The following is a 25,882-nucleotide window of genomic DNA, read 5'->3' on the forward strand; positions in this document are numbered from 1 at the left end:
AAAGTCAACAGTGTCTTCCACAGAGGTGATTCTTCCTGATTTTTGTCCACGACCCAGACATCCAAGGGAGCACATGTGGCATAAGCTTGATGTTCGCCGTGCTGGGCGCATATACAAGAAAAGAACTGCTGCTTTTCGCAGGTCGGAATCATTCTTTGTGTCTTTTCAGCCCGTTTCCATGGGCAGGAAAGTCTCATCTTCTACCACATGACGCTGGATATGGGCATGTATCAAGCTAGCCTATGAGCAGCAGGCTAGACCGGTTCCTCCTCGCATTACAGCACACTCAGCTAGGAGTGCTGCGACCTCGGCCGCGTGGGCCACGCAAGCGCCCATCAAGGAGATATGCAGGGCCGCGACATGGTAGGCCGCCCCTTTCGTGAGAAACTACAGACTGGATGCCTTTGCATCTGCGGAGGCTTCCTTCGGAAGAAGAGTCTTACAACGGGTCATCGCGACTCCCACGGGCCTGAACTCCTCTTCTTCCCACCCTGGGACTACATAGCTTGGGTATGTTCCATGCTTGGACACTCCGAGCAGCGCCTAGGAAAATGACAGTTGGCTTACCTGAATGGTCATTCTCTAGGCGCTGCGGGAGTGTCCAACCCTGTCCTGGGGTAGCCCGCGGGTGCGTGCGTTACCAACTTTGAGGACATCAAACATTCATGGTTTTCTTCCTTTTGGGACTTATTCTTTGTTTTTTTAAACTGAGCCTCTGAGGGGAGCAAAAGGTGTGGCTACGCAAACTTTGAACTCAGTCCTTGGGCAGCAAGCTGAAGTTAACCCATGCTTGGACACTCCCGCAGCGCCTAGAGAACGACCATTCAGGTAAGCCAACGGTCATTCTCTGGAATGCATCCTCTGACTCCCAGGATCCATCTCCTCCTTACATTCCACACAACAACTGAATAAATCTTCATTCCCCCCCCCCCCAATAATTTTATTAAAATTATATTAAACATATAAAAGATGCAATCCCCCCAAACCTAATGCAAACATGCATTAAAATTATAAAAAGTGCAACTTTCCCACCAAAGATAATAAAAAATAGGAAAAAGAAACTTCTTCATCCCCATCAAATATGTTCAACCATAATTTATCACATCTCTTAAAATATACCCAAATACATCTTAATTCTGTACCTCTTCCCATTTTCTGTAAACTCATCTCTAAATCCTCAGCTCAGTTTATTATTTTGCAGATGTCCCATAAAAGTTAACAAAAATATTTTAACAGTATAAATATATATTCCCATTTTTACTTAAAGCCTAATTCCCTAATACCTTGTAATAAGATGAATTAAATCTCAATTAGCAATTAAACCTCACAAAGATGAAAACATTTCAAACATTACCAAAGGTCACTAATCACTGATTTATATATGAAAAGTACTAATATAGACATTGCTAGCCAAGCGTTATTCTAATAGTATAATTCCAAAGCAGAAATTATCCAAAATAACCATTAACCACCAACGATAGCAACCATTATTATAATAACCTCTTATTTATATACCAAAAGTAATAATAAATATATTATGGACTAGTCCATTACATCCAACCAGTCCAAGTATCCATTGAACAACATCAGAAATAATCCATTTTTAAAATTATCAAATAAACCAATTTTGCATTTCCCCCCTCCTTCCCAGCAATCTTTAAATCCCATATATCAAATTGTTAACATCTGTTTTCTTATCATTATCTCTCCAAATCCGTGTCATCTTTATCAAATTGCAGTTGTATTTTCAAGTGCTGCCTCTCTAATAAATCTCTCATATTTTAATTTTAATAAACCATGTCATCCTTTTGGTATCTTATTTGTGTATCTCTATTGTTTCCTCCAGTTCAATTTGTAGATCCAATATCTCAATCTCTTTCTTATGGATTATTATTTTTGAGTCCTTTATAATATTCTTTTAAATTTTATTCAGAGCAGCCTCTCTTCAACGTTTTTGGTTGCAACATAGAATTAACGAATTCACACAGTTCCTTAGTCCATTGGTTGTAAATTTTCTTTCACAAGGCCATCTGGCTTTTTCTAATGGGTAGCCAGCCTTCAAAGCCGCCTTCTTAGCAATTTATAAACCCAAACACAACTTTCCCACAAGATAAGATATTTTTAGTTGACTTGCACATCTTTGTATAAATCAGTTTCATCCATATTCTTAGCATTTACAAGTTAAAATAACACTATAAGTCCCTTTGCTGTATACTGTATTACAAAAAAGAAAATCTTACAATCTTGGAGACAGATTAACTCACCCAGCAAATACCCATCTGACAATTTTTCAAAGCCTTTCAATCTTGAAGAGGTAGTAAAAAGAAGATTAAACTCCAAGGTCATTTAAAAAGTGAGGTTAAGACAAACTGGGCTATATTAATGGCTCAGAGCATGATGGAACCTGTGATTTCCAGCTGAACATAGCAGCTGCAAAAATCTGTGTCTGCTGTGGATACACAGACCTCCTCCCCATAGCTGTTTAGAACAGGGGTCTCCAAACCTGGCTGAGGAATTCTTGAAGGTTGTAATCCCCAAATCTTAAAGTTGCCTGATTTGGAGATCCCTGGTTTAGAATACATGAGGGTGATCTCAGGATCTCTCTTTCCTCCAGAGAGAATTATCCATTGTCTGGATTCCACACCCAAGCTACTGTTTGGGCACAATTATCCACTACAAAATGCAGAACCTCTTTTTCTCCACTTTACTTGAATTCCCCCAATGCATTTTCATTCTGTACCTCACCCCATTTTGTATAAACTAATCTCTCAATCTTCAACTCTCCTTATTAATCATCAAAGGTCCAATAAAAATTAACAGGAATACCTAACAACATAAGCATATAATCCACCTTTCCATTTAATTTAATATAAACCCCTCTCATTCCTCTCTTTAGTAATAAAGTCTAATTCCATTTAACAATTAAAACAACAGAAAAAAATTAATTAAACATTACAGGAAATAGTAATCCCTTATTTACATGCTAAAAGTTCTGTAGATAACGCAAAGTAATCCATTAAGCCAATTAAACATTTCCATAAAATAAAAATAAAAAAACTATCCAGTCAGAATGACCATTAAGCTTCAGACAGCAATTCACTATTTAACCATAATCAAATAAATCAATGTTATATTTTTCTTCTACAACCAGCCATTTCTAAATCCCATAGATTATATTCTAACTCCTGTTTTCTTCTTTTCTCTTCCAAAGTTTAACTAGATGGAATTATTGTAACCTGCATTTGGTGTCTGTACAGATAGTCCTCGACTTATGACCACAATGGAACCCAAAATTTCTGTTGATAAACGAGACATTTGTTAAGTGTTTTCCCCATTTTATGGCTTTTCTGGCCACAGTTAATCATTGCAGTTGTCAAATTACCGGTAGTAACACGGATGTTAAATGAATCTGGCTTTCCCGTTGATTTTGCTTGTTAGGAGGTTGCAAAATTTGATCACATGACCCTGGGACGTGGTGGGTCTCATAAATATGAGTCAGTTGTCGAGCATCTGAATTGCGATCACGTGACCACAGGAATGCTACAGCGGTCATACGTGTGAAAAATGGTCATAAATCATTTTTTCAGTCCTGTTTGAACAGTCACTAAATGAACTGTTGTAAGTTGAAGACTACCAATACTTTAAAAAGGGATGACCATATAACTTCTAGTGTGTCATTCCTGAAATGCAGGTTGTCTTCATACTAATCCTGAACTTGAACTTTGCTAGTAGAAACATATTTCTGTTTTTAATTGCAGTATGGATAGCAAGGATAATTGGAAATGGCTGGGAGTAGAGGAAGAGATTATACTGAAACAGGAGATAACTCCTACTCCTGCTGTGTCATCTCCTATGTAAATGCTTCTCTTGTGTCAGAATTAGACATTCTGTATTTGCCACGCTGGATTCTTCCTATAAGATTTTTTTAAAATGATGCTTGTTCCCAAAGATGTCAGCTGTATAATAAAGGTAGTTCTCGATTTATGACCACAATTGAACCCAGAATTTATGTGGCTAAGTGAAGAAGCTGCAACAGTCATGAGTGTGAAAAATGGTCATAAGTCACTTTTTTCAGTGGAGTTGTAACTTCGAACGGTCACTAAATGGACTGTTGTAAGTTGAGGACTACCTGTAGATAGTTCGTTTCATCAAAATTTGAATGTTCATCATCTTGCTGTATGATTTTTTTTTTCAGTTTTAAATAAACACCTCTCATCTAGCCTTTTAATGGAACCCAACAATTTGAGTGTTGCTTCTCAGCCTAAGACTAATACAACTAAACAGCAGATTTCCATGTGTCTTATTGCTACGAAATATAATCCTTTGTGTATTTATAGCATGTTTTCAAAAATAGACTAACAAATCAGGTGAAATAGGTTTGCCCAACATAGTTATTTATTTCTTCTAGTAAAATTACAAAACCATTGAAATGATTATAAAGGATTACAAATATTGCACAGTACTTGAGAAAACTGGTATTTGTATGCAATTGATCTGGGATTAATTAGTAAGGAGATACTCCTTCCTTCTGTACTAGCACAAAAGCAAACCATTACCCTTAAATTACAGAGTACAGATGATTTATAGGTGTAGCATTTTTTCCTTGGTTACTCTAGATACTGAATTATTTCAACATTTGCCCTGGTGATTTGCAGAATATAAAGCAAAGGAAGTTAACCTAGCTTAGAGTACTGAAGTTTTGACCTTTCTATTCCACAACTTTTGTTCTCAGATGTATTTTCGAAGAGTGCTATATTGTTTTCCTTTTTGAGAGAAAGTAGTCAACTTGGGTGAATCTCCCTGTATTTTCAGCTGCTGTCATTCTCCATGGCGCTGCTTGGAGAGTCCAAGGAAGGGTTAACACAGCCTATCTGCCCAAAGGACTGAGTTGATTTTTTCCCCTGGTCACGCCTCCTTTGCCTCCACAGGTTCAGTTTTAAAAACTCAGTCCGCCCTATAGGACGTACTCTGGGGAGTTCCTGGTCTTTGGACAAATAGGCTGGGTTCCCCAAAAAGAAAAACTATTTTTTAGATAGCATAATACTTATCAGGATTTTTTTCCCATTCCAATTCGACCTTTTTATTATTGGCTTTGCTTAAAATGGACTAAATTAAAAACAGAGGCATTGAAGGAGCCCACCGGTTGCCCTAGCAACGTACTCAGCTGTGGCCACTAGTCCGGCGTCTGCCGGCGAGTGCGGGGACGATCCTGGAGTTGGCTCGCCCCCGGCTGCTTGCTAAGGGGATTTTCAGCTGAATTTTGCCCTCGGCGGCGTCCTGGCTGGCTCCGGAGGTTGCGGCGGCCATTTTGGAAGCTGCGTGTTGGCGCGCTTTCCAACGGCCGTTTTAAACGTCTGGCTGCATTCTGGGCGCGCTTTTAAAGCGCGCGAAACTGGCGGCGGCCATTTTCTCTGCTCACTTTAACTGATAGCAGCAGGGAAAGCGCTTGGATTCTCCGCACCTCTCTGCCTCTCAGCAGATCGCCGCGGAGAGCTTGGAGTGTCCTGTCTGGGTCTCCAGCAGTACCGGAGCCTCTTGAGTGTCCCTTCGGCTGAAGGAGCGGCTGTGGAGTGTCCTGGTGCCTTCTTCCAGCCTCCAGAAAATTTGAAGATCTGCAGACGCTTTGGAGCCGGCTGGCCAGTGTCACTTACCCTTCTCCTGCACTTTGAATTGATCCAACACCCGTGCAGCCATGGCAGACGAAGGTTTGGAGCAGAGGGACGAGCTGGCTGGGCCATCCGCTAAGCGCAGTAGGCCAGATCCCTCGGGCCAAGGGAGAAAGGGTGGAAAAGGGGCTGGGGGAAAACCCCTCCATAACTCCTCAGGAAACAAGGGCCCCAAGCACCTAGGAGATAGGAGACTTGAGGGCTCCAGAGAGCAACCTGACAAGGCCCAGGCCCCTCATCTTCCTCAATCCTGTGAGGCTGAGCTTGGCCCTGCCCTGAGCAGACGTGAGAGAGAGGACTCTCTCTCTAACCAAGGGGATCAATCTCCTTCCATTAGTGGTAGGGATTCCAGATCTGTTTCTCCTGCTGCATCTCTGGGTTACCCAGACTCCCCCAGTTCCTCGGTAAGGGACGATTTGGGGCCTTTCCCTGGCTGTTCCCACATGGAGGGGCCTTTAGCTCCCACTCACTATGCAAAGGGTTCAGGCTCTTCTAGGCCCAGGCCTGTTGAGGACAAGGGCCCAGCTATTTCGCCAGAAATGCAGGAAATAATTACTCAGGCCATCTCTCAGGGCGTGGTTGAGGCCTTGCGCCACATGGAGAGCAAAAGGGGTAAGGCCTCAAGGCCTACCTCCTCTCTAGCAGCGGGCAGGGGCCGTGAATCTGGTTCCCCAGGCACCTCTGTCACCACAGAGGTGTCCACATGGGAAGATGAGACTGCAGATGAGTTCCAGCTTTCGGAGGACGAGGATATGCCCCCGGACAAACCTGCCTTCACTGGTTTGTTCAAGCCTTCTCTGTTTAAGGCCATTCTGCACAAGGCTAGAACATCCACAGAGCTAGGGACTAAGCCTAAGGATAAGGCCTCTATCCCCATTCCTCAGGACCTTAAAGCGGGCCTATTCAGTGAGACCACTCCAGATCCGGAACTTATCCCAGTTCCTGACATGTTTATGGACGTGGTGCAGCGTCAATGGGTGCAGCCGGGGACCCTGGCCAACCCCAGTGGCGCAGACAAAACTCTGTTCCCCCTAGAACAAAAGTTGGAGGATGTGCTTAAAATGCCTGAAGTGGATGCTCCAGTGGTCTCTCTGACCTCCCCTTCTTCCCTCCCAGCTGACCTGCTGGAGGGCTTGAAGGCAGAGGATAAGAGGTCGGAAAAGGCCTGCCTTAAGACGCACCAGGCGGCTGCCTGGGCGATCAAGGCCTCCACCTCCTCTTCCTTCTTCACGAGGGCTTCCTTGTTATGGCTGCGCCAATTGAGATCCAAGCCTCCCTCCGAGGCATCTCGCTGGCGTCATGATCTGGACAAAATAATTACAGCTGTAGAATATTCTGCCGACGCTTCCCTAACAGCGGCAAAATTCGCATCCAGGGCGCTCGCTTCCAACGTGACCTCACGTCGCTTGCTATGGCTCCGGCACTGGCAAGCCGACATGAAAGCCAAATGGAAGCTGGCCTCAGCTCCCTTCAAGGGGGGGTTCCTCTTCGGGGATGCTTTAGACAAATTCGTAATAGAGACGAAGGACAAACGCAAAATCCTTCCGTCTACTTTCAAAAAGAATGACAGAAAAGGTTCTGGATCCTTCAGGAAGCAGCCTTTTCGTAATCAGGATTCCGCCCAGGCCTCCACTTCTTCCTATTCCTATCAGAGGCCCTACAACCAGTCCACTGACAGGGCACAGGACAGGGGTAGTTTTAACCCCAGGGGTAGGCAGCAAAACCAGGGCTCCTTTCGTAAGCCCTTTCGAGGGGGAGGCAACAACCGTCAGTTCAGGCGTGGCAAGTGACCACCAAGGGACTGCTCCCATCGGCGGCCGCCTGCAACTTTATGCAGATCGGTGGGAGGAGATTACCACGGATTCGTGGATCCTAAACACTGTCAGGAAGGGGCTGACTCTAGAATTTCTATCATTCCCGCCCCGGACATTCATTCGTTGTCCTGTAGCCAGAAATCCCATAAAAAGATCCCTCATGCAAGCAGAGATCGATCATCTTCTCTCGATAAGGGCAATAGAGCCCGTTCCCCCAGAGCAGGAAGGGCAGGGATTTTACTCCATTCTATTCCTGGTCCCCAAGAGCTCGGGGGGGTGGAGGGCCATATTAGACCTAAAGCGCCTGAACCGGCATCTGGCCTACAAGCGCTTCAAAATGCAGTCCCTCCAGTCCATTCTCAGCTGCATTCGGCGAGACGACCTGCTCACCTCCATCGATCTCAAGGAGGCGTATCTGCATGTGCCCATTCACCCGGCTCACAGGAAGTTCCTTCGGCTGTTCTACAACGGCAAGCATTATCAATACAAGGCACTGCCGTTCGGACTCTCTTCAGCTCCACGAACGTTTACGAAGCTGCTTGCAGCTGTGGCGGCCCACCTGCGCAAGCTTCCCATCCGTCTGGAGTGCTACCTCGACGACATCATCATTCACTTGAGGAGCCAGTCACAAGCAGCAAGGGACGTAAGTGTCACCATTCGCACCTTGCAGGATCACGGGTTCTCTGTGAACTTAGAGAAGAGCCACCTGGTCCCTGCCACTCGCATACAGCACCTGGGCACCATCATAGACTCGGCCTCGTGCCATGTTTTCCTGTCTCCAGACAGACTGTGCAATCTCAGAGCCAAAATCCGTCAGTGTCGCAAGACTACCACAATGCCAATTGTCCATCTATCCCAGTTACTGGGAATAATGATATCTTGCATCAATGTGGTTCCCTGGGCACGTCTTCATGCCAGGGAATTGCAATGGTTTCTCCTGCCGATGCAGAGGGCGAAGGCAAGCAACACGCCCAGGAAAGTTCGACTCCCATTGAAGGTGTCCCGCTCCCTGAAATGGTGGCAGTCACGGGCAGTGGAAAAGGGCTGTCTGTTCAAAGAGCCCGACAGGATAGTTGTCACTACAGATGCAAGCCTCTTTGGTTGGGGAGCGCATTGCCAAGGTCAGCTGGCACAGGGCAGATGGTCTCGTGCGGAAGCGGCTCAAAACATCAACTGGCTGGAGCTGAGAGCTGCCAGACTCGCTCTGCGACGGTTTTGGAAACAACTCCGGGGCCACCACGTGCTTCTGCTGACGGACAACATTGCCACAAAAGCACACGTGAACAGGCAGGGTGGCACTCATTCCAAAAGACTCATGGCGGAAGCAGAGGCCCTGGGTCGTTGGGCAGAGCTTCACTTAGCGTCGCTGAGAGCAGATCACATCTCAGGCACCAGCAACGTAAGTGCAGATTGGCTGAGTCGTCAGACACTCGACAGCTCCGAGTGGAGGCTGCATCCGGACCTGTTCGACCAGATTGTGCAACGGTTTGGCCTGCCACAAGTCGACCTCTTCGCCACGGCAAAGAACACTCACCTGCAGAGATTCTTCTCTCGGTACCGGTCTCATCAGGCGGAGGGGACGGACGCCCTGAGGTCCCAATGGCCTCCCGGACTGTTATATGCATTCCCGCCTCTACCTCTGATTCCACAGGTAATCTCCAAACTCCTGAGGGAGAGGGCGGAGCTCATCCTGGTAGCTCCATATTGGCCCAGGAGATCCTGGTTTGCGGATCTGACCGACCTCTCAGTGGAGAGACCATGGAGAATCCCTCCACAGAAGGTGGTACTGACACAGGGGGCAATCACTCACCCAGAGCCCCAGTGGCTCCAGCTAGCCGTCTGGCGCTTGAGGGGCAGCTCCTGAGGGACCTACACCTCTCGGACAAGGTCATTCAGACCATACAGGCTTCCAGACGACCGGCCACGACTCGAATTTACGAAGCAACTTGGTCTGCGTTCTCCACTTGGTGCGAACAGCGGAACATTGTGATCGCTGAGGCTTCTGTGCCTCAGTTACTGGACTTTCTTCAAGCTGGGCTGGACAAAGGTTTGGCACCAGCTACACTTCGGAGACAGGTCGCGGCTTTGTCTACCATTCTGGCGAGGCACCAGCCTCAGACATTGAGTCATCACCCCCAGATCAGGAGCTTCCTAAAGGGGGCCTCCAATTTGCGACCCCAGGTGGTGCATAGATACCCAACCTGGAACCTACCATTTGTTTTACAGGCTTTAACCTCTGCGCCCTTTGAACCGTTGAGAAAGGTTTCCCTTCGGCACCTGTCTTTAAAAACTGCCTTCCTGATAGCTATCACCTCGGCCAGACGGGTGTCGGAGATTGCGGCCGCTCTGTCAGAGAAGAACTTTGTATCATCCACCCAGACCGTGTCATCTTACGTCTGGACCCCACCTTTTTGCCAAAGGTAAATTCTCCTTTCCACAGAGCGCAGGAGGTGATACTCCCGAACCTCTGTCCCAAACCGCAGCACCCCAGAGAGCGCAGTTGGCACAAACTGGATGTGAGGCGTGCTGTTTGAATCTATCTGAAGAGAACTGAGGACCTCAGACGTTCTGAGGCCTTCTTTGTATCCTTTCAACCGGGGTCGTTGGGGCGCAAGGTTTCCTCATCAACTATTGGGCGTTGGCTCCGGGCCTGCATTAAAATGTCTTATGAACACCAAGGCAAGACAGTTCCAGCCCGTGTGACGGCCCACTCCACGAGAAGCGCGGCCACGACTGCAGCGTGGGCGACCCAGGCGTCCATCCTGGACATTTGCAGAGCTGCTACGTGGGCATCTCCAACGGCCTTCATCAGAAATTACAAAGTGGACTCCTTTGCCTCCGCCGAAGCCTCATTTGGGAGAAGAGTATTGCAACAAGTGGTCGAGGCTCCGGCCAGTGATGACATTTCCCTCCCTGGGACAAAATAGCTTGGGCATGTCCCTTCCTTGGACTCTCCAAGCAGCGCCATGGAGAATGACCGTTGTCTTACCTGAACGGTCGTTCTCGGGGCGCTGCGGGAGAGTCCAAGACCCGCCCAGGGTTCTTAACTAAATATGTGACAATTTCCGTGAATTTGCAGGAGCATTGAACTCCCTCGACGGTCAAGACTTCGTTTTTAAAACTGAACCTGTGGAGGCAAAGGAGGCGTGACCAGGGGAAAACATCAACTCAGTCCTTTGGGCAGATAGGCTGTGTTAACCCTTCCTTGGACTCTCCCGCAGAGCCCCGAGAACGACCGTTCAGGTAAGACAACGGTCATTTTCATTGGCTGCGTTACAGATGAGTGCTGTAGTCTACTTTTCATCATTATACCAGTAGATGGTTATGCACAGTTAAGCTTACCTGATTTCATACTTTCAAAGTTTATGAAATTAAGATTCATAGTTGATGCTGATTCAAAAGTATGTATTTCATTGCATCAGCTCAGTCATCTACAATTGGACTATCACACTTTTGGAAATGCTGTCTTTAAAAAAAAAATGAAAATGGGGCAATTGGCTATCAATTTGGTAGACACCTAAACTCCAGGGGTTTCACTAATTCATGAAGCTACACTGGGCTTTCTCTTGCAAAACTACAGCAGTCACCTTACACTTCTATACTGCGGGAAGTCACCTTGCACTTCTATACTGCGGGAAGCTACGACTGATTTTTATTGTGGCTAAAATGTTCTACATAAACCAGAGGCATCTGGATTGATTCATCCTGATGAACCTGGATAGTATAGAAAAGTCTAAATGCTCAAAAAAAGAGATTATTTGTGACTACTTGGAAATGAAGACAGGCAGCCGAAGCTTTGTTCTAAATGACCTGTAGTAAATCCAGATGAGAGGCAAGTGCACGAACGCTGCTACCTTCCCACCAAAATACCTATTAATCTACTCGCATTTGCATGCTTTCAAACTACTAGGTGGGCAGGAATTGGGCAAGTAATGGGAGCTCACCCTTTGCATGGCACATGGGTCTCGAACCCAGGCTGTCAGCTTTCCAGCTGACAAACTCAGCATCTTTAACTGCTGAGCCATCATGGCCCCCAATGTTGCTATATCTAATTTAATTATTAATGGTTATTTTGAGGATCATAATCTTTGTGTGACATTTCACTGGGAAGCTTTTTTTTTGGGGGGGGGAGAGAGAGAGAGAGAGAGAAACCTAATCACCTCTACTTAATTTTTTCCAACAATTTATTGAATTGGAAATAATAAAAAGACCTGAATATTTTGATGCTTCTTCCTAAGAAGTATCAAAATCCTTATTTTCATATTTTTTGCTGTCATTTTTGGGACGGGATAATCAGAACTTTGTGTGATGGAGTAAACTCAGTTATGATACATTTGATGATTGGAATCAAAGAAAACCAAAAAATCGTTTGTTAAAGTTGAAAGAAGAGATTATGAAAACCAATCTGTTGCTCAGTTTTTTTTTTAAAACCCTCAGATTACGTAAACAGGCAAAGCTAGCCCAGTGAAAATACGGGAGACAGAAAGGAAACTGAAGCCTTCCTTAATTACAAAATTCACCTGGATTGTGACTGTGGCAATAAAATAAGGAAAAATCCATTACTTGAGAGGAGTGCTATGATCAAAAGACATCACAATTGCAACAAAAATTACACATTTACAACAATAATGTTTTCCCACTTTACAGAAAATTCTCAGTTCACCCATAAATTCTGGAACTAAATCCAATGAAAGTCACTTTTACAGGGGTGAGGCATCGTTAGTTGGCTCTCCCCCCTCCTCCTTCCCCTGGGGGCGAAAGCAAAATCTTCTCAAGCCGCTTGTCCAAGGGGGGGGGGAAATCCCCCTCCCTCTAGCCGCACCTCCAGCAAGAATCCGAAAGTTTAGCTTTTAAAAACGCTGAAAAGTCCATCAATTCAAAAGAAAGGGAATGAAGAAAGGAAGCCTCTCACCATACCGCCGCTGCTTCCTTCAAAAGTACGTTGTCCGATCGGCATGGAGCGAGACGCATGCGCGCCCTCCGAAACTGCTCCCCGGTGCCTAGAGCGAAGCGGAGAAGCCCCCACCAGCCGCCGCCGATGCCAGGCCCTCCGCGAGCCGCTCCCTCGGCAGGACGCCTCTCCGGGGCATCCTGTGCCCCCCCAGAAGTGGGGGAAGCCCACCGGGAGAGCGGGAGCGGGCAAAAGCTTGCCCGTCACCGTAGCCGCCGGAACCGGGGGGCAAGCATTGACATATCACGACAGGGAGATAACCATCTTGAAGCAGATCCCCAAAAAAATTAGGGAGAAAAGGAAAAATTATTCGGAATTGGCGAATAAATTATACCAGAAAGGGGTGTGGTTTAGATGGTTGATGCCTGAAGGGATGCTGATATTCTGGGAGGAGACAAGAATCAGAATCAATACACCCATAGAGGCTCAGGCCTTTATGGAAAAAAATAAAGCGAACCTAGAAAAAACAGAAGACTCTTCAACAGTCACACAGGACACGGGAGGGGCCGGAGCTCTGCCAGCAGGGGGAGAAGTGGCAACACTAAGAAAGCTCAGATCACAAAAATGAATAAGAAAATCACATTGTTATAAACAGACCGAAAGTAATAATGGAATTATATTTAGACTATATATCATAATATATAAGTTGATTGAAAATTTTTTATAGAATTAATATGCTGATTTTATACGATTTTGTATTAATGTTTTATACATAGATGTATCTTATGAGTTTGGAGGGAGGGGGCATCTGCCATACTTGCAACTGCCAAAATTTGTATACCATTCCACCTACCCTTTTCCTTATAAATGTTTTAAAAAACCAATAAAATTTTCTGGAAAAAAAAAATAATGTTTTCCCACTTTACCATGTGGTTGTCAAAGCTGGACCATCAAGAAAGCCTAAACAAAGAAAAATTGATTGCTTTCAGTTGAGATGCTGGAGGAAATAGCTGAGAATACTTTGGACTGTGAAGAACAAATAATTCAATATAAGATGAAGTAAAACTTGAGTATTCACTGGAATAACTAAACTAAAATTAAACTCAAGGTGAAATAACTTGGACGCCTAATGTGAAGGCAAAAATCATAGGAAAAGACCCTAATAATTGGAAATAAAAGCAATTAGGAAAGAAGCAAGAGACAAAATAGTTAGATACAATCACGGATGGCATAAATATGAACTGATAGAATTCAAAGAAGCAGTTATTGACCAAAAAAAGTTTTCCTTTGGATCACAAAGAATTGGAAGCTACAGAAGGATTTGAACAACAAAAACAGAAAAGCTATTCCCAAAGATCATTATTAGTCTATACGCCATTATATGTACTTCAGTTTTATAAAGCACCCTGAAAAGGATAGAGGTTTTAAAAACAGATTTTGACTGTAGTATATACATTTTTAAATTTTAAAAAAATATTTCCAGTCCATTAAGCAAAATAGTAATATGATCTAGTAACAACAGATCCCACCTCCATCCCATCCCTGCCCACCCCCACATATCATCAGATTTTAATGTTTAGTTTTAATTTATGTTTTAATGTACTGTATAAATACATTTTTATGGCCTGTACGCCACCCAGAGTTACCCTGAGGCAAGAGGAGTGGCCAATAAATTTTATGAATGAATGAATGAAAGCAAATAAGCAAGCATGAATTTACTTTTCTTCTCCCCAGTTCAGATCATCTTTATCCCTCTACTCTGCTTTTTCCTCACATTATATAAATCTTTACCCTGTGTATTGTGCTATCTACCAGTACCATAATACGATTCCTTTCATGTTCGTGTGTGTGGTGTGTGTATCACTTCCTTATACATTTTCTTCACTATATTCTTATTTTTTCTTTTATTTTTTTAAAAAATTTTTCTTCTCTGTACCTTTTATTTTTGGTTCTTTTTTGCGTACTAGTTTTTATTGTTGTAATTTAATGAAACTATAGATAAGCATTATGTACAGCTCTTTTTTGTTTGTGAAACACAGCATTTACTATTGGGGAGGTTTTTGTTTTTGCTTTCATTACTTTTAAAAAAGGAAGTAATGTACATGTCTGCTTAATGTAATGGAATTGGATTGAAATGCATGAAATCTTTTGTCGGTTGCAACACTGTTTATTCTTACCTTATAATAGCACTATTTAAATTGAATTTATTGTAACTTTGAACACCACATTTTATAGTACAGAGTTGACTTACAAGGAAGAGAAATTAATTTGTGCTGAGTACTGCATATAAGCAGTATAAAGGACAGAACATTAAGAACTACCTATATCTTTTTTTGCAAATTTTATTTTCTCTATGTAAAATAAGATATACATGAACAACACGCATAAGCATTAGCTAAATCTTCCATGTATATTTATTTTTTAAAACATTTTTCTAAGTTAATTTATGTGTGTTTGTTTGTTTAGAGAATTTGTTGGAAAACAGCCAGAATGACAACTTTGGATTCTCAGGTCTTCTGTCTGCAGAGCAGTGACAGCAGAGGCTGAAAGGTAAGGAATTAATTCAACAATATATTCATATTTAAATACATGCAAAATTTTACTTGCAAAGGTTTTTATTGGTTCACAGTTAATTTAAAGCAATCATTTCAATGTGCATATATGTACATGCATCTGCCAGGAATCACTAATTAAGTAATTCCTTATCAAATTTAGGTACTGCCCATCTCACTCTCACAATTATTCTGGCCAGTTCATAGCTAAATGCATAAAACTCAGATAAAATAGTAGTAACAGTGAAAGGGATCTTGGACTCCTACTGGACAACCATTTAAATATGAGCCAGCAGTGTGCAGCAGCTGCCAAAAAAGCCAACACAGTTCTAGGCTGCATAAACAGAGGGATAGAATCAAGATCACATGAAGTGTTTCACTTTATAATGCCTTGGTAAGGCCACACTTGGAATAATGCATCCAGTTTTGATCTCCATGATGTAAAAAAGATGTGGAGACACTAGAAAGAGTGCAGAGATGGGCAACAAAGATGATTAGGGGTCTGGAGGCTAAAACATATAAAGAATTGGGTATAGTTTGATGAAAAAAGGACTAGGGGAGAGAGACATGATAGCAGTGTTCCAATATCTCAGGGGTTGCCACAAAGAAGAGGGAGTCAAGCTATTCTCCAAAGCACTTGAAGGCAAAACAAGGAGCAATGGATGGAAATAGCAGAGTTGGAAGAGACCTTGGAGGACTTCTAGTCCAACCCCCTGCCTAGGCAGGAAACCCTATACCACTTCAGACAAATGGATATCCAACATCTTCTTAAAAACATCCAATGTTGGAGCATTCACAACTTCTGGAGGCAAGTAGTTCCACTGATTAATCAGTCTCACTGTCTTGAAATTTCTCCTTAGTGCTAGCTTGATTCTGTTCTTGTTTAGTTCTATTCTATTCTAAATAAAATATGGGAGCTGGGTAAAAAAACAAATATTGAATAAGTTAAAAGTTTAAAAGGACAGGGAGGCACCTTCAAGGTGCTTACCACACCCCCAAGTGTTACATGAGCCCCACATTAGTTGGCAGAACAAATGATTCAGTTAACCAGTTGTTCCCCACCTACATGTGCCAGCCATTCCCTCTCTCACAGAGAAACAAAGTACCGTATTTTTTAGAGTATAAGACACACCTTTTTCCCCTCAAAAAAGAGGCTGAAAATGTGGGTGCATCTTATACATTGAATACAGCACTTTTTGCCTCTTGAAACCCCGCCCCCTTCACCAAAATGGCCGTGCATAGCTTTTAGGAGGCTTTCAGAGAGCTCCTGGGGGCTGGGGAGGGCAGAAATGAGCACCAAACGGCCCGTTTTTTGCTCAATTTTGCCCTCCCCCCAACCTCGAGGAGCACTATAAGCCTCCAAAAGGCTATCCATGCCCTTTTTTTGACAAAAAAGGGGCCTGTTTTCATGAAAAATTGGCTGTTTTTTGCTCGTTTTTGACTCCTCCACCCTTGCAGGAGCACTCTACAAGCCTCCTAAGGGCTATTCATTTGGGGGGGGGGGGGAAACGGGCCTGTTTTCGCAAAAAATGGGCCATTTTGGGGAGATTTGCAGAGTGCAAAAACTTTTTTAACAATTTGCCTCTTTAAAACCTTGGTGCGTCTTATACTCCGAAAAATACGGTACATATATACATACATACAGGTAGTCCTCAACATATGACCACAATTGTACCAAAATTTTATGTTGCTAAGTGAGATATTTGTTAATCTAAAGGAGGCCACATGGTTATTGAGGTTGAGAAGCAAAAGTGAAGAGGGACTAGTGAATGAGAACAAGGTAGTCCTTGATGTATGATCACAATTGAGCCCAAAATCTCCATTGCTGAGACAGTTGTTAAGAGAGTTTTTTGCCCCATTTGATGACTTTTCTTGCCAAGGTTGTTCAGTGAATCACTGCAGTTAAGTTAGTAACACAGATGTTAAGTGAGTCTAGTTTCCCCATTGACTTTGCTTGTCAGAAGGTCGCAAAAGGGGATCATATGACCACGAGACTGTCACAAATACATCCCAGTTGCTGCGTCCGAATTTGGATCATGTACCTTGGGGATGCTGCAGCAGTTGCAAGCATGAAAAATGATGATAGGTCACTTTTTTCAGTGCCATTATAACTTTAGTCACTAAATGGATGGTTGTAGGTCAAGGACTACCTGAATCCATCCAGCATATTCTTTTCCTTCTTTCTGCCAAACACTGAAGAGAAATATTACTCCTTACCAGAAATCTAATCTGTTGCAAAGGAACTGAAATTAAACTTAAACCTGCTTTTGGCATTCAGAGAGTACTTACAGGTTGAGCCTCTCTAAATGTCACCAAGGAATCCTGATTAGCAATATTACCGTGTTTCCCCGAAAATAAGACAGGGTCTTATTTTCTTTTGACCCCTGAAATAAGCACTTGGCCTTATTTTCGGGGAGGACTTATTATTTTTGAGGTGCAGGAGGTGGCGAGCGTGGTCACTTGATGACTGCTGCTGTGTTGCAATATTTTCAGGGAGGGCTTATTTTCAGGGGAGGGCTTATTTTAGTGCATGCGCTCAAAAGCCCAGTTGGGCTTATTATCTGGGGAGGTCTTATTTTCAGGGAAACAGGGTAGTTGGCTCAAGTGTATAAATTATTATTAATTTAATACTTTTGATGAGAGGGTAGTTTATTGGAAGAACAATGTTATCTTTTAGATTATTTTGGCAAGTGGAGGAAAAGCCTACTCATGTCATTATTTGGTTGCCTCACGTGTACACATCTGTTCTCAACGTTTTCTGCATGTGATATTATAACAATTGTTTCTGAATATGTTGCTTGAAAATAATGGTAATTGATGAACAAGGAATGGTTGCAATTGGCAGAGAAGACAAAGGCTCCCCTCGCCATTTGCCTCTTATGGCAGGAGCTGTGAGTCTAAGAGGAATCCTGAATTGTGCACCAGACCTGTATGGTGGAGTGTTATCCTGCCCAGAGTCTGAGTATGTTAATTCTCCCGATCTCAATTGCTAGATATTATGAAATTTGGAACAAAATGTATCAATGGTTAGAAATTAGGAAAAGGACTCGGAACAGAATATTTTGAGGGCTGTAAAATTGGAACTGGATAAAACATAGATAAATATATAAAGGAGGATAAGGGATATGTTAATAAGATCAAAAGTAGCTATGTACGATAAGTAGAAACTGTATTTGTTGCTATGTTAAAATATGTATGGCAATGACAAAGCCAGAAAGATCGCTCTATGTCCAATGTTTTAATGTTTATTCAATTTTTTTAAAAGGTCCTAAAACTAGAACCACTCCATCTTGTTAAGGTTTCTCTCCATCCTTACAGCTTCTTAAGCACGGAGCCAGCACCCAAATTGCATCAATTGGCCCAACATGGGGATGTATAATTGGGTATCATCAGCATATGGATGACACCAAACCTCATGCCATCAGATGACCTCTCCCAGTGGCTTCTTGTAGATGTTAAATAGGAGAGGAGAAATAATCAAGCCTTAAGGCACCCCGCATAATAAGGGCTTGGGGTCTTGACCTTGCCTTTCCCACCAGCACTGACTGACAATGGACACAGAGAAAGGAGAACCACTGTAAAACAGTGCCCCTCACTTCCAGTTCCTGGAGCTGGTCCATGAAGGTAGCATGGTCAATAGTATCTAAAGGTACTGAGAGTTCAGAATCTTCCAATTTATCTGTGGCTTTTTGTTCTTCCAAACCATGGTTTTCTGCACCCACAGAGCATTTATATTGGACGCATTTGTATATGATACCATCACAAGATTCTTCTATTGTTACAAATCTTGGGTTTTCTCAGCTTAAAAATATCTCTCCATTGTTTGTAGCTCTGTTTCAATTACATTACCACTGTGACCAGGTACCCAAAGTTAGATTTTGTGGCTATTTACTAACTCAATTCAAGTTGCAGTTGTAGCTTTATTATTGGCTTTAATTCTTCTGTTACCTCTTGCCTTATACAACTGAGTTGTGGCTTTTACAAGTCTTTTTTCTTTTGAAGGTGCTTCAGAAGACTTGACTGAATATAAAACAACCACATCCACTTTATATTTTTATGTCCTTTTTTGTGTTGAACAAAATGGTATGCAAATATTCCCAGATTCAAATCATGGCATTTTAAAGCAAAGATAAAAAAACAACTCTGCCTGAAGTTTGAAATGTATTTGCCAGTGACAATAAGGTTCCTAAATAAAGTTTGTTGTGATTAGTATGACAATACAATCCAGGAATATCTTAGACAGGAACAAGTTGCACTGAAAGGAAAAAAAAACCCCAAATGTATTATGTAAATGAAGATTCTCTTCTCAATACCACATGCTGCCATTGCCAGCAATAAACAGAGAATGTCATGTCTTTTGCCACACAACAAAACAAAATTGTCTACATTTTTAGGATGTACTGTGATAGCTTAACATCAACTACAGAATGAAGTTAAATAAACCAATAATTTTTACACTAGTAACTTACAACCTGTGAATAGTTAAAATAAAAAGAAATCTAAAAACCATAATTACATTAGTATATTTATGTAATGCATATAGTGCATTTCCCCCCCTCTCTCTACACACACACACACACACACACACACACACACACACACTTTGATTGATCGCACTTTGAAAAGACAGATTTAAGATTTTGAGGCCTCTGTGGTTTTGAACCATTCTGTAACTGTCTTTTCAACAGGTATACGGAATAACTTTGTTACTGACAGATTGATGATGGGGTGGGGTTGCGTGAGGCATTTATTGATTTGTTATGCCATGATCTGGAAAGAAGAGTCCCTCTGAAACAGATGGGTGATTTAAAAATGTAAGAAAGAAAGAAAGAAAGAAAAAAGAAGAAAGAAAGAAAGAAAGAAAGAAAGAAAGAAAAAGAAAGAAAGGGAGGGAAGGAGAGAGAAAGAAAGAAAGAAAAGTACTTGGATCAATTTCCAGTTTTTATATCAGATGAGAGTTGTGCATCAATCCAAATTATTTAATGGGTGGTTGTAGCTTCCATTGTTGACTTTTCTTTCTTCTAAAAGACCAAGGTTTACCCCATTTTTTCCCCTATTCTGCTTTCCAAATGCTCCTGGCAAGAGAATCTAGGCTAAAATTAATTTCTGCTCACAAATTGCCAAAACGAGAAGCTATGAAAATAGGGATAATAGATAAATTAGAATTTCTGACAAATGAATATCTGACAAAGTCATGGCCTATTAGAGTCCAGGAGGGAGCGACGTTTTGTTCTGGTTGTAGGTTTCCAGTCGTTATGCGGTTAGCTCCCAAGGAAACTGAATGGAGTAGCTGATAGTACTGTAGAACTTTTTAATGGTTACACATGACTATCAAATAGATTCATCTGATGATATTACAAAAGCAATATATTTCTTGACTTTTACCCCATTGTAAAAATAGAGATATGTGGGGAGAGTCAATATTCAAATTATAAAGCATAGAAACATGCCAGCAACGATCAAGAGAACTGGGAGGAATTTTCTTTCTTTTTGATAAATTCATAGACATTTCTGAAAATCTGTTTTCACTTTGTCCTTGTGGGATACTGAGTGTAGATTAATGAAAAAAAATGAATTTCAACAGCTGTAGAATCAGGCTGCAGCATAACAAAATGGACAAAAGTGAAGGGGCTCTTAATACTTTGTGAATGCGCTATACATCCTTCTAGATTTGCCGTGCTCTGTGGCATAATCGGGTGCTTCTTCTGTACTTTACAAAGCTCTTCACGAAATATTCAAAGATGTCCTCATTACCAGTTCACTCATGTGCTGTATGTGTTTTTCCCTTAGGTTGCTTTCCTGCTGAAGCCCTAGGTGAGTTTGCACTTCCACAAAACTCTGGGTCCATCCTCTGAGACCAGGAGAGACTTAAAATTCTGAAATGAAGATGGAGGCAGCAGACAGAACAGAAGAACTCATTGACCCAGAAGTCCCACCCAAACTCTCAGAGAAACAGGAGCCAGCTCTGGGTGAAGAGGGATCTATAGAACTGGATATGCCTGCTCAGAAAGAGAACCGAGTGCTGGGGGAGGATTCAGCAGTCCTCGCCTCGATGCCCTGCTTGCTGATGGAACTGAGACGGGACTCCTCCGAATCTCAGCTGGCCTCGACGGAAAGTGACAAGCCGACGGCCGGCCGCGTTTATGAGAGTGACTCTTCCAACCATTGCATGCTGTCCCCTTCATCCAGCGGCCATTTGGCCGATTCTGACACGCTCTCCTCCGCAGAAGAGAATGCTCCCGGCCAACCTGAGATGGCAGTCGAGGGAGACTCTTCCGCCGTGTCCGTGTCGACCGTCGGGAGGAAATCGAGGCGGTCCAGATCGGAGAGCGAAACCTCGACAATGGCTGCAAAGAAAAACCGGCAATCGAGCGACAAGCAGAATGGCCGCGTCGCTAAGGTCAAAGGTCACCGGAGCCAAAAGCACAAAGAGCGCATCCGGCTACTGAGGCAGAAGCGAGAGGCCGCCGCCCGCAAGAAGTATAACCTGCTGCAGGACAGCAGTACCAGCGATAGTGACCTAACCTGTGACTCGAGCACGAGTTCGTCGGATGACGACGACGAAGTTTCAGGGAGCAGCAAGACAATCACTGCGGAGATACCAGGTAGAGGATGTTTTTTAAACTGAACTGGCAAAAAAAAAAAAAGCTCCTGCCATCGTTTCTCAACTGTCGGGCTAAATTTAGAAAGGAAGGAGCAAAAAAAAAAAAGTATATAAATAATTAGCTAGGAGAACCAGAGCTCTGTATAAATACGAGGGGCTGCAACGTATTTTAAAATGTGACATGTTTTCAAGGCGGGTAAGGAGGGTTTCTCAGTGCTCTTATTTGCACGATAGTTCACCTTAATAATAATCCAGACACCTTGTGATAATGTTGAGTGGTTCATTATTTCTCCTCTCCCCACCTCGGTACTCCACCTTCTCCTGCCAGTTGGCATTAGTGCACCTTAGATTGTAATAGTTAAAACAGTCTACTACTTTGCTGCTATTTCATTCTGAATGGGCTGTTGTTTTAAAGTGCTGCAGCTGCTCCTTTCTCTGCATCTGAAATTTCAGGAGGCATTTTGCTGCTTCTACCACAGGCCCTCCTCCCTTGTTAATGTTGCACTTTCGAGCTCCGTTTCAATGCATGATAAGCTGCTTCAGCTTTGCTGCAAAGTTTTCTAATAGCAGGCAACTCGGTTATTTCAGTGCCTGTTTAAGGAACATTTTGCACGCAGGTTGCAAGTGAGTGTCCCACAGTTTCAGAAAGAGAGCTAACATGCTCCGCTGTGTGGATTGCACAATTGTCAATACTGTTCCCCCACCGCCCCTCTGCATCTAAATTGAGAAGAAAAATATTTTGGCTGCTCTCATAAAATAACAGAAGGTGTGTTAATTAAAAAAAAAAAGACTGTTAAAGCCTACATTATTCCTCTAGCTGAAATAGCATGATCAGGAATATGTATCAAGCTACTCGGCATATGGTATTCAAAAAAAATAATTGCATTTATAGCAACCTTAAAATAAAATACTGTTTAAAAATCCTTTGGTTTGCTAATCTTTTATGGGTGAATACGCATTTATCTCTTTTACACAAAAGGAAGTGTGTGTATAATTGCAGTCGGTGTCCTAAGTCAATCTGCTTCTGTGCTGTGTAGGAAGGCTTGGAAGGTTACAATGTTGAGCTCAGAACATGGCCCTTCGGTGTTCTTTCTAGCATGTGTGATGGATTCTGCCTTTGCACGATACATGGAGGTTTGCATTTGTGCTCGGGTTGCATATTGCAGGCATTGTAGCCCTCCCATCTCCATTTTAGTTTGGATCTCACAAAGGCTCTGTCCAAAGCATTTGAAATTAATGAAAGTTGTCACAGCTGTGTGAGGTGGATGCTCTGGACATCACATTTATTTTAAAACAATAGTTAATCCCGAGGGTTTCTTTTGAAATGGTTATTTATTTGATGACAGACTAGACAAGTATTTACTGTTGTCTTGATTAGAACAGACTAGCAAAAGCTACCCCAGTGTATCTCTTGCTGGGCTTCACTATTTCAGATTGTAAGTTGTATGCTTCTCCACATAAACTGTTGGTAATGCAACCAGTGGGGTACAGTCTCAGATGTTAAAGCCCCATCACAAATAAAATTTAGTATGGCTTTTGATGGACTGGTTTTGTTTGAACATAATTCAGTGCAGTCTTCATTCAAATTGCAGATCAGGCTAGAGAATTTTCTCTGGCTATGTGCAAATGTTGTCTATGGGGAAATAAATTATGTGCATCAGAAAATTATGAATAGAAACAGATTTTTTTTTTGCCACTGAATAAGGGATTCTATTCGAACCTATTTATAAGACAAAATCTGTATTCATTTGTTCATTTTTAATAGGTGTATGAAACAGACATCAAAAACCCCTTCAGAATGATATTCTGATATATAAAACTGCATATAATTCTGAACTATTTAGCTAAGTTGATTGAATCTTACCAATCCTACTTAGTGTAGATTTTCCTCATTGGCAGATCCAGAAATAGTCCCCTTGGCATTTATATTTATTTATATATATATAAAATACATGAAAATTACAGGTGTAGCTATGATAGTTCTTAGAAGTGTAAATCTATTGTGGGGAATTTTTTTTTGCTATACAACAAACAGGGTTGGGTTAAAATAGGAGATTGTAAAGCTAAACAAATGTTAGTGAGCAGGCAATTCGAAGAAACATAACGCTGCATCTTAATTCTATATTTTACATGCTGTATTTTTAGCATACGAAGAGATTTCAATTCACTTGATTGAGCAGGCCGCTGCCAGTGAGGAAAATGAAATTGGGAAAATAAAGTGCAAAAGTACATAATGTATACCTATTTGTTTACACTTTAATGTTTTGCCTATAAATAGGAAAAAAATCCCCTTCTAAAGTAATCCTGATTAGACTACATTTGAAATTTTTTTATAAAACATGCATGTGTAGCTTTTGATGCTAATATTTTCATCTTCTGTTGAGCTATGTATATATAATAACACATATTTTTAAGGATAAGTACTTTTTGACAGTTAAACCATAAACACCAGTGATAACATTAATTAGTATGAATTGCTTTCATTGTGCAGTGTTTATCAGTTGGGAGGAATTAGGATTGATACCTTATACTGCCATTGGCAGAAAAATGAGTCTATGACAATTCAGTTTTAAATAAAATTACATTTTAAATAATAGAAGCATTTAGCAAGAAGAAATGGGCAGAATTTAATGTTGTCCTTTGGTAGTACCACAGCCTTGCACAGAAAAAATGGACATCTGCCGAGAGGATGCTTGGTGTGTGTGCACAATGACAACATATGCTTCTTGTTGCCATTGTATAAATGCCACAATTTTTGACATCTGATGCCAGTACTGATCATGGCATTTGGGTGATGACTTCATTGCACTCACATAATCATTTTGGCATCACCGCAGTTTGTGCCGTAGCTCAGGAAGGTGGATAGACCTGGACTTGATCTCTGTAGTGCAGGAAAGATGGTAACAGTATTGACAAGTTGCATAATGTTTACCCTTCTAGGCCCAAGTTACAGGGAGAAACCTACCACCATCTTTGCTGTCAATAGGAATACAGGTAGTCTTTGACTTACAACATTTATTTAGCGACCGCTCGAAATTACAACAGTACCGAAAAAAGGGACTTATGACCATTTTCCCCACTTACGACTGTTGTAGCATCACCCTCGTTAATGCAATCAAAATTTGGAAGCTTGGCAACTGACTCATATTTATGACCGTTGCAGTGTCCCAGGGCCATGTGATCCCCTTTTGCGATCTTCTGACAAGCGAAGTCAACGGGGAAGCCCGATTCACTTAACAACCCAATTACTAACTTAATGACTGTGATAATTCACTTCACCGTGGCAAAAAGCTAGTAAGATGGGGCAAAGCTCACTTAACTGTCTTGCTTAGCAATATAAATTTGGGACTCAATTGTGGTTGTAAGTTGAGGACTACCTGTAATAGCAACCTGACCAGAAGATGGACTTCAGGCTTCTGTCGTCTTCTTTAAAATGAGAAGACAGCAAGAAAAGGTATCAGGGAGTCTTATTTTTTGTACATGCTAGCAGAACTGAGGCATTAGTTTCATTGCAGACAATGAAGGAAATTCTGCATACTTCTATTATCTTGAATGAAGAAAGGAAGGGAGGTAGCGGCTTATACCTGAGATGTAGTTAGAACTTTTGCTGACTGAGGGACAGCCTTCGTTGTCCTTTGACAGCTCTCAACAGGAAAGGGAGGTTGGAGGCAGGTGCTAAAACATTGCTTTTTCAGTGGGGGCAGAGAGAGGTTTTGATGTATGTATTCACGGACTGAAACAGAAATAGCAAATATGTGGTTCTTTTATTCTCTGCCTTGTGCTAAAAGATAATTCAAAAGAATAAAATAAGCACATAATGTAAGGAGTTGGTTTGTTTCCTACAATTTTTTTCTTGATGACCTAACTCATACAAAAGTGTGTTTATGTTAACTTTTTAAGAAGTGTTCCTTTTGGTAGACCGAAGTCTTGTAGTTCTGCGATTGGGATTAAGGCAGAATTTCCTCAGCTGTGCCTTTGCAGAGAAATTCAGTGTTGGTGTTTTCGTAGTTTCTATTGCCTGAATACAGCAGTTAAGGCTCTGCTTTTGAATTCAGAATAGAATATGATGATCTGGATTGTTCACAGTTTTCTCTGAAATACGCATCATGGTTTGAGGAGCCATCTGAAAAGTGTACCAGATGCTCCTGGTTATTCTTAGCTCACAATGCATCCTGGTTCACAAGCAGATATTTTCCAGATATGGTGGGAACTATAGTTTCATTAACAGTGAATAATAGTTTGCTAGTTTGTCTTTGGGGAGTTATATAAAAACCCTTGGGGGGTTATAGGTTACAGAATGCAGAATAACAGAGTTGGAAGGGACCTTGGAAGTCTTCTAGTCCAACCCCCTGCTC

At 42.2% G+C, this 25,882-nt stretch overlaps 1 protein-coding gene across 4 annotated transcripts in view; it reads left to right on the forward strand.

Annotated features, from left to right (window-relative positions):
* Nucleotides 1-25,882, forward strand: part of ARK2N (arkadia (RNF111) N-terminal like PKA signaling regulator 2N) — a 78,936-nt gene that overhangs the window by 17,856 nt on the left and 35,198 nt on the right. For all 4 annotated transcript variants that reach the window (XM_081942558.1, XM_081942560.1, XM_081942559.1 and 1 more), the window contains exons 2-3: nucleotides 14,838-14,921; nucleotides 20,714-21,528. In XM_081942558.1, the coding sequence (XP_081798684.1) occupies nucleotides 20,805-21,528 (724 nt within the window). In that variant the 5' untranslated portion in view covers nucleotides 14,838-14,921; nucleotides 20,714-20,804. The remainder of the gene's footprint in view (nucleotides 1-14,837; nucleotides 14,922-20,713; nucleotides 21,529-25,882) is intronic.

This window comes from Natrix helvetica (assembly GCF_964273705.1).
Source record: "Natrix helvetica genome assembly, chromosome: 2".
NCBI classification, from domain to species: domain Eukaryota; kingdom Metazoa; phylum Chordata; class Lepidosauria; order Squamata; family Natricidae; genus Natrix; species Natrix helvetica.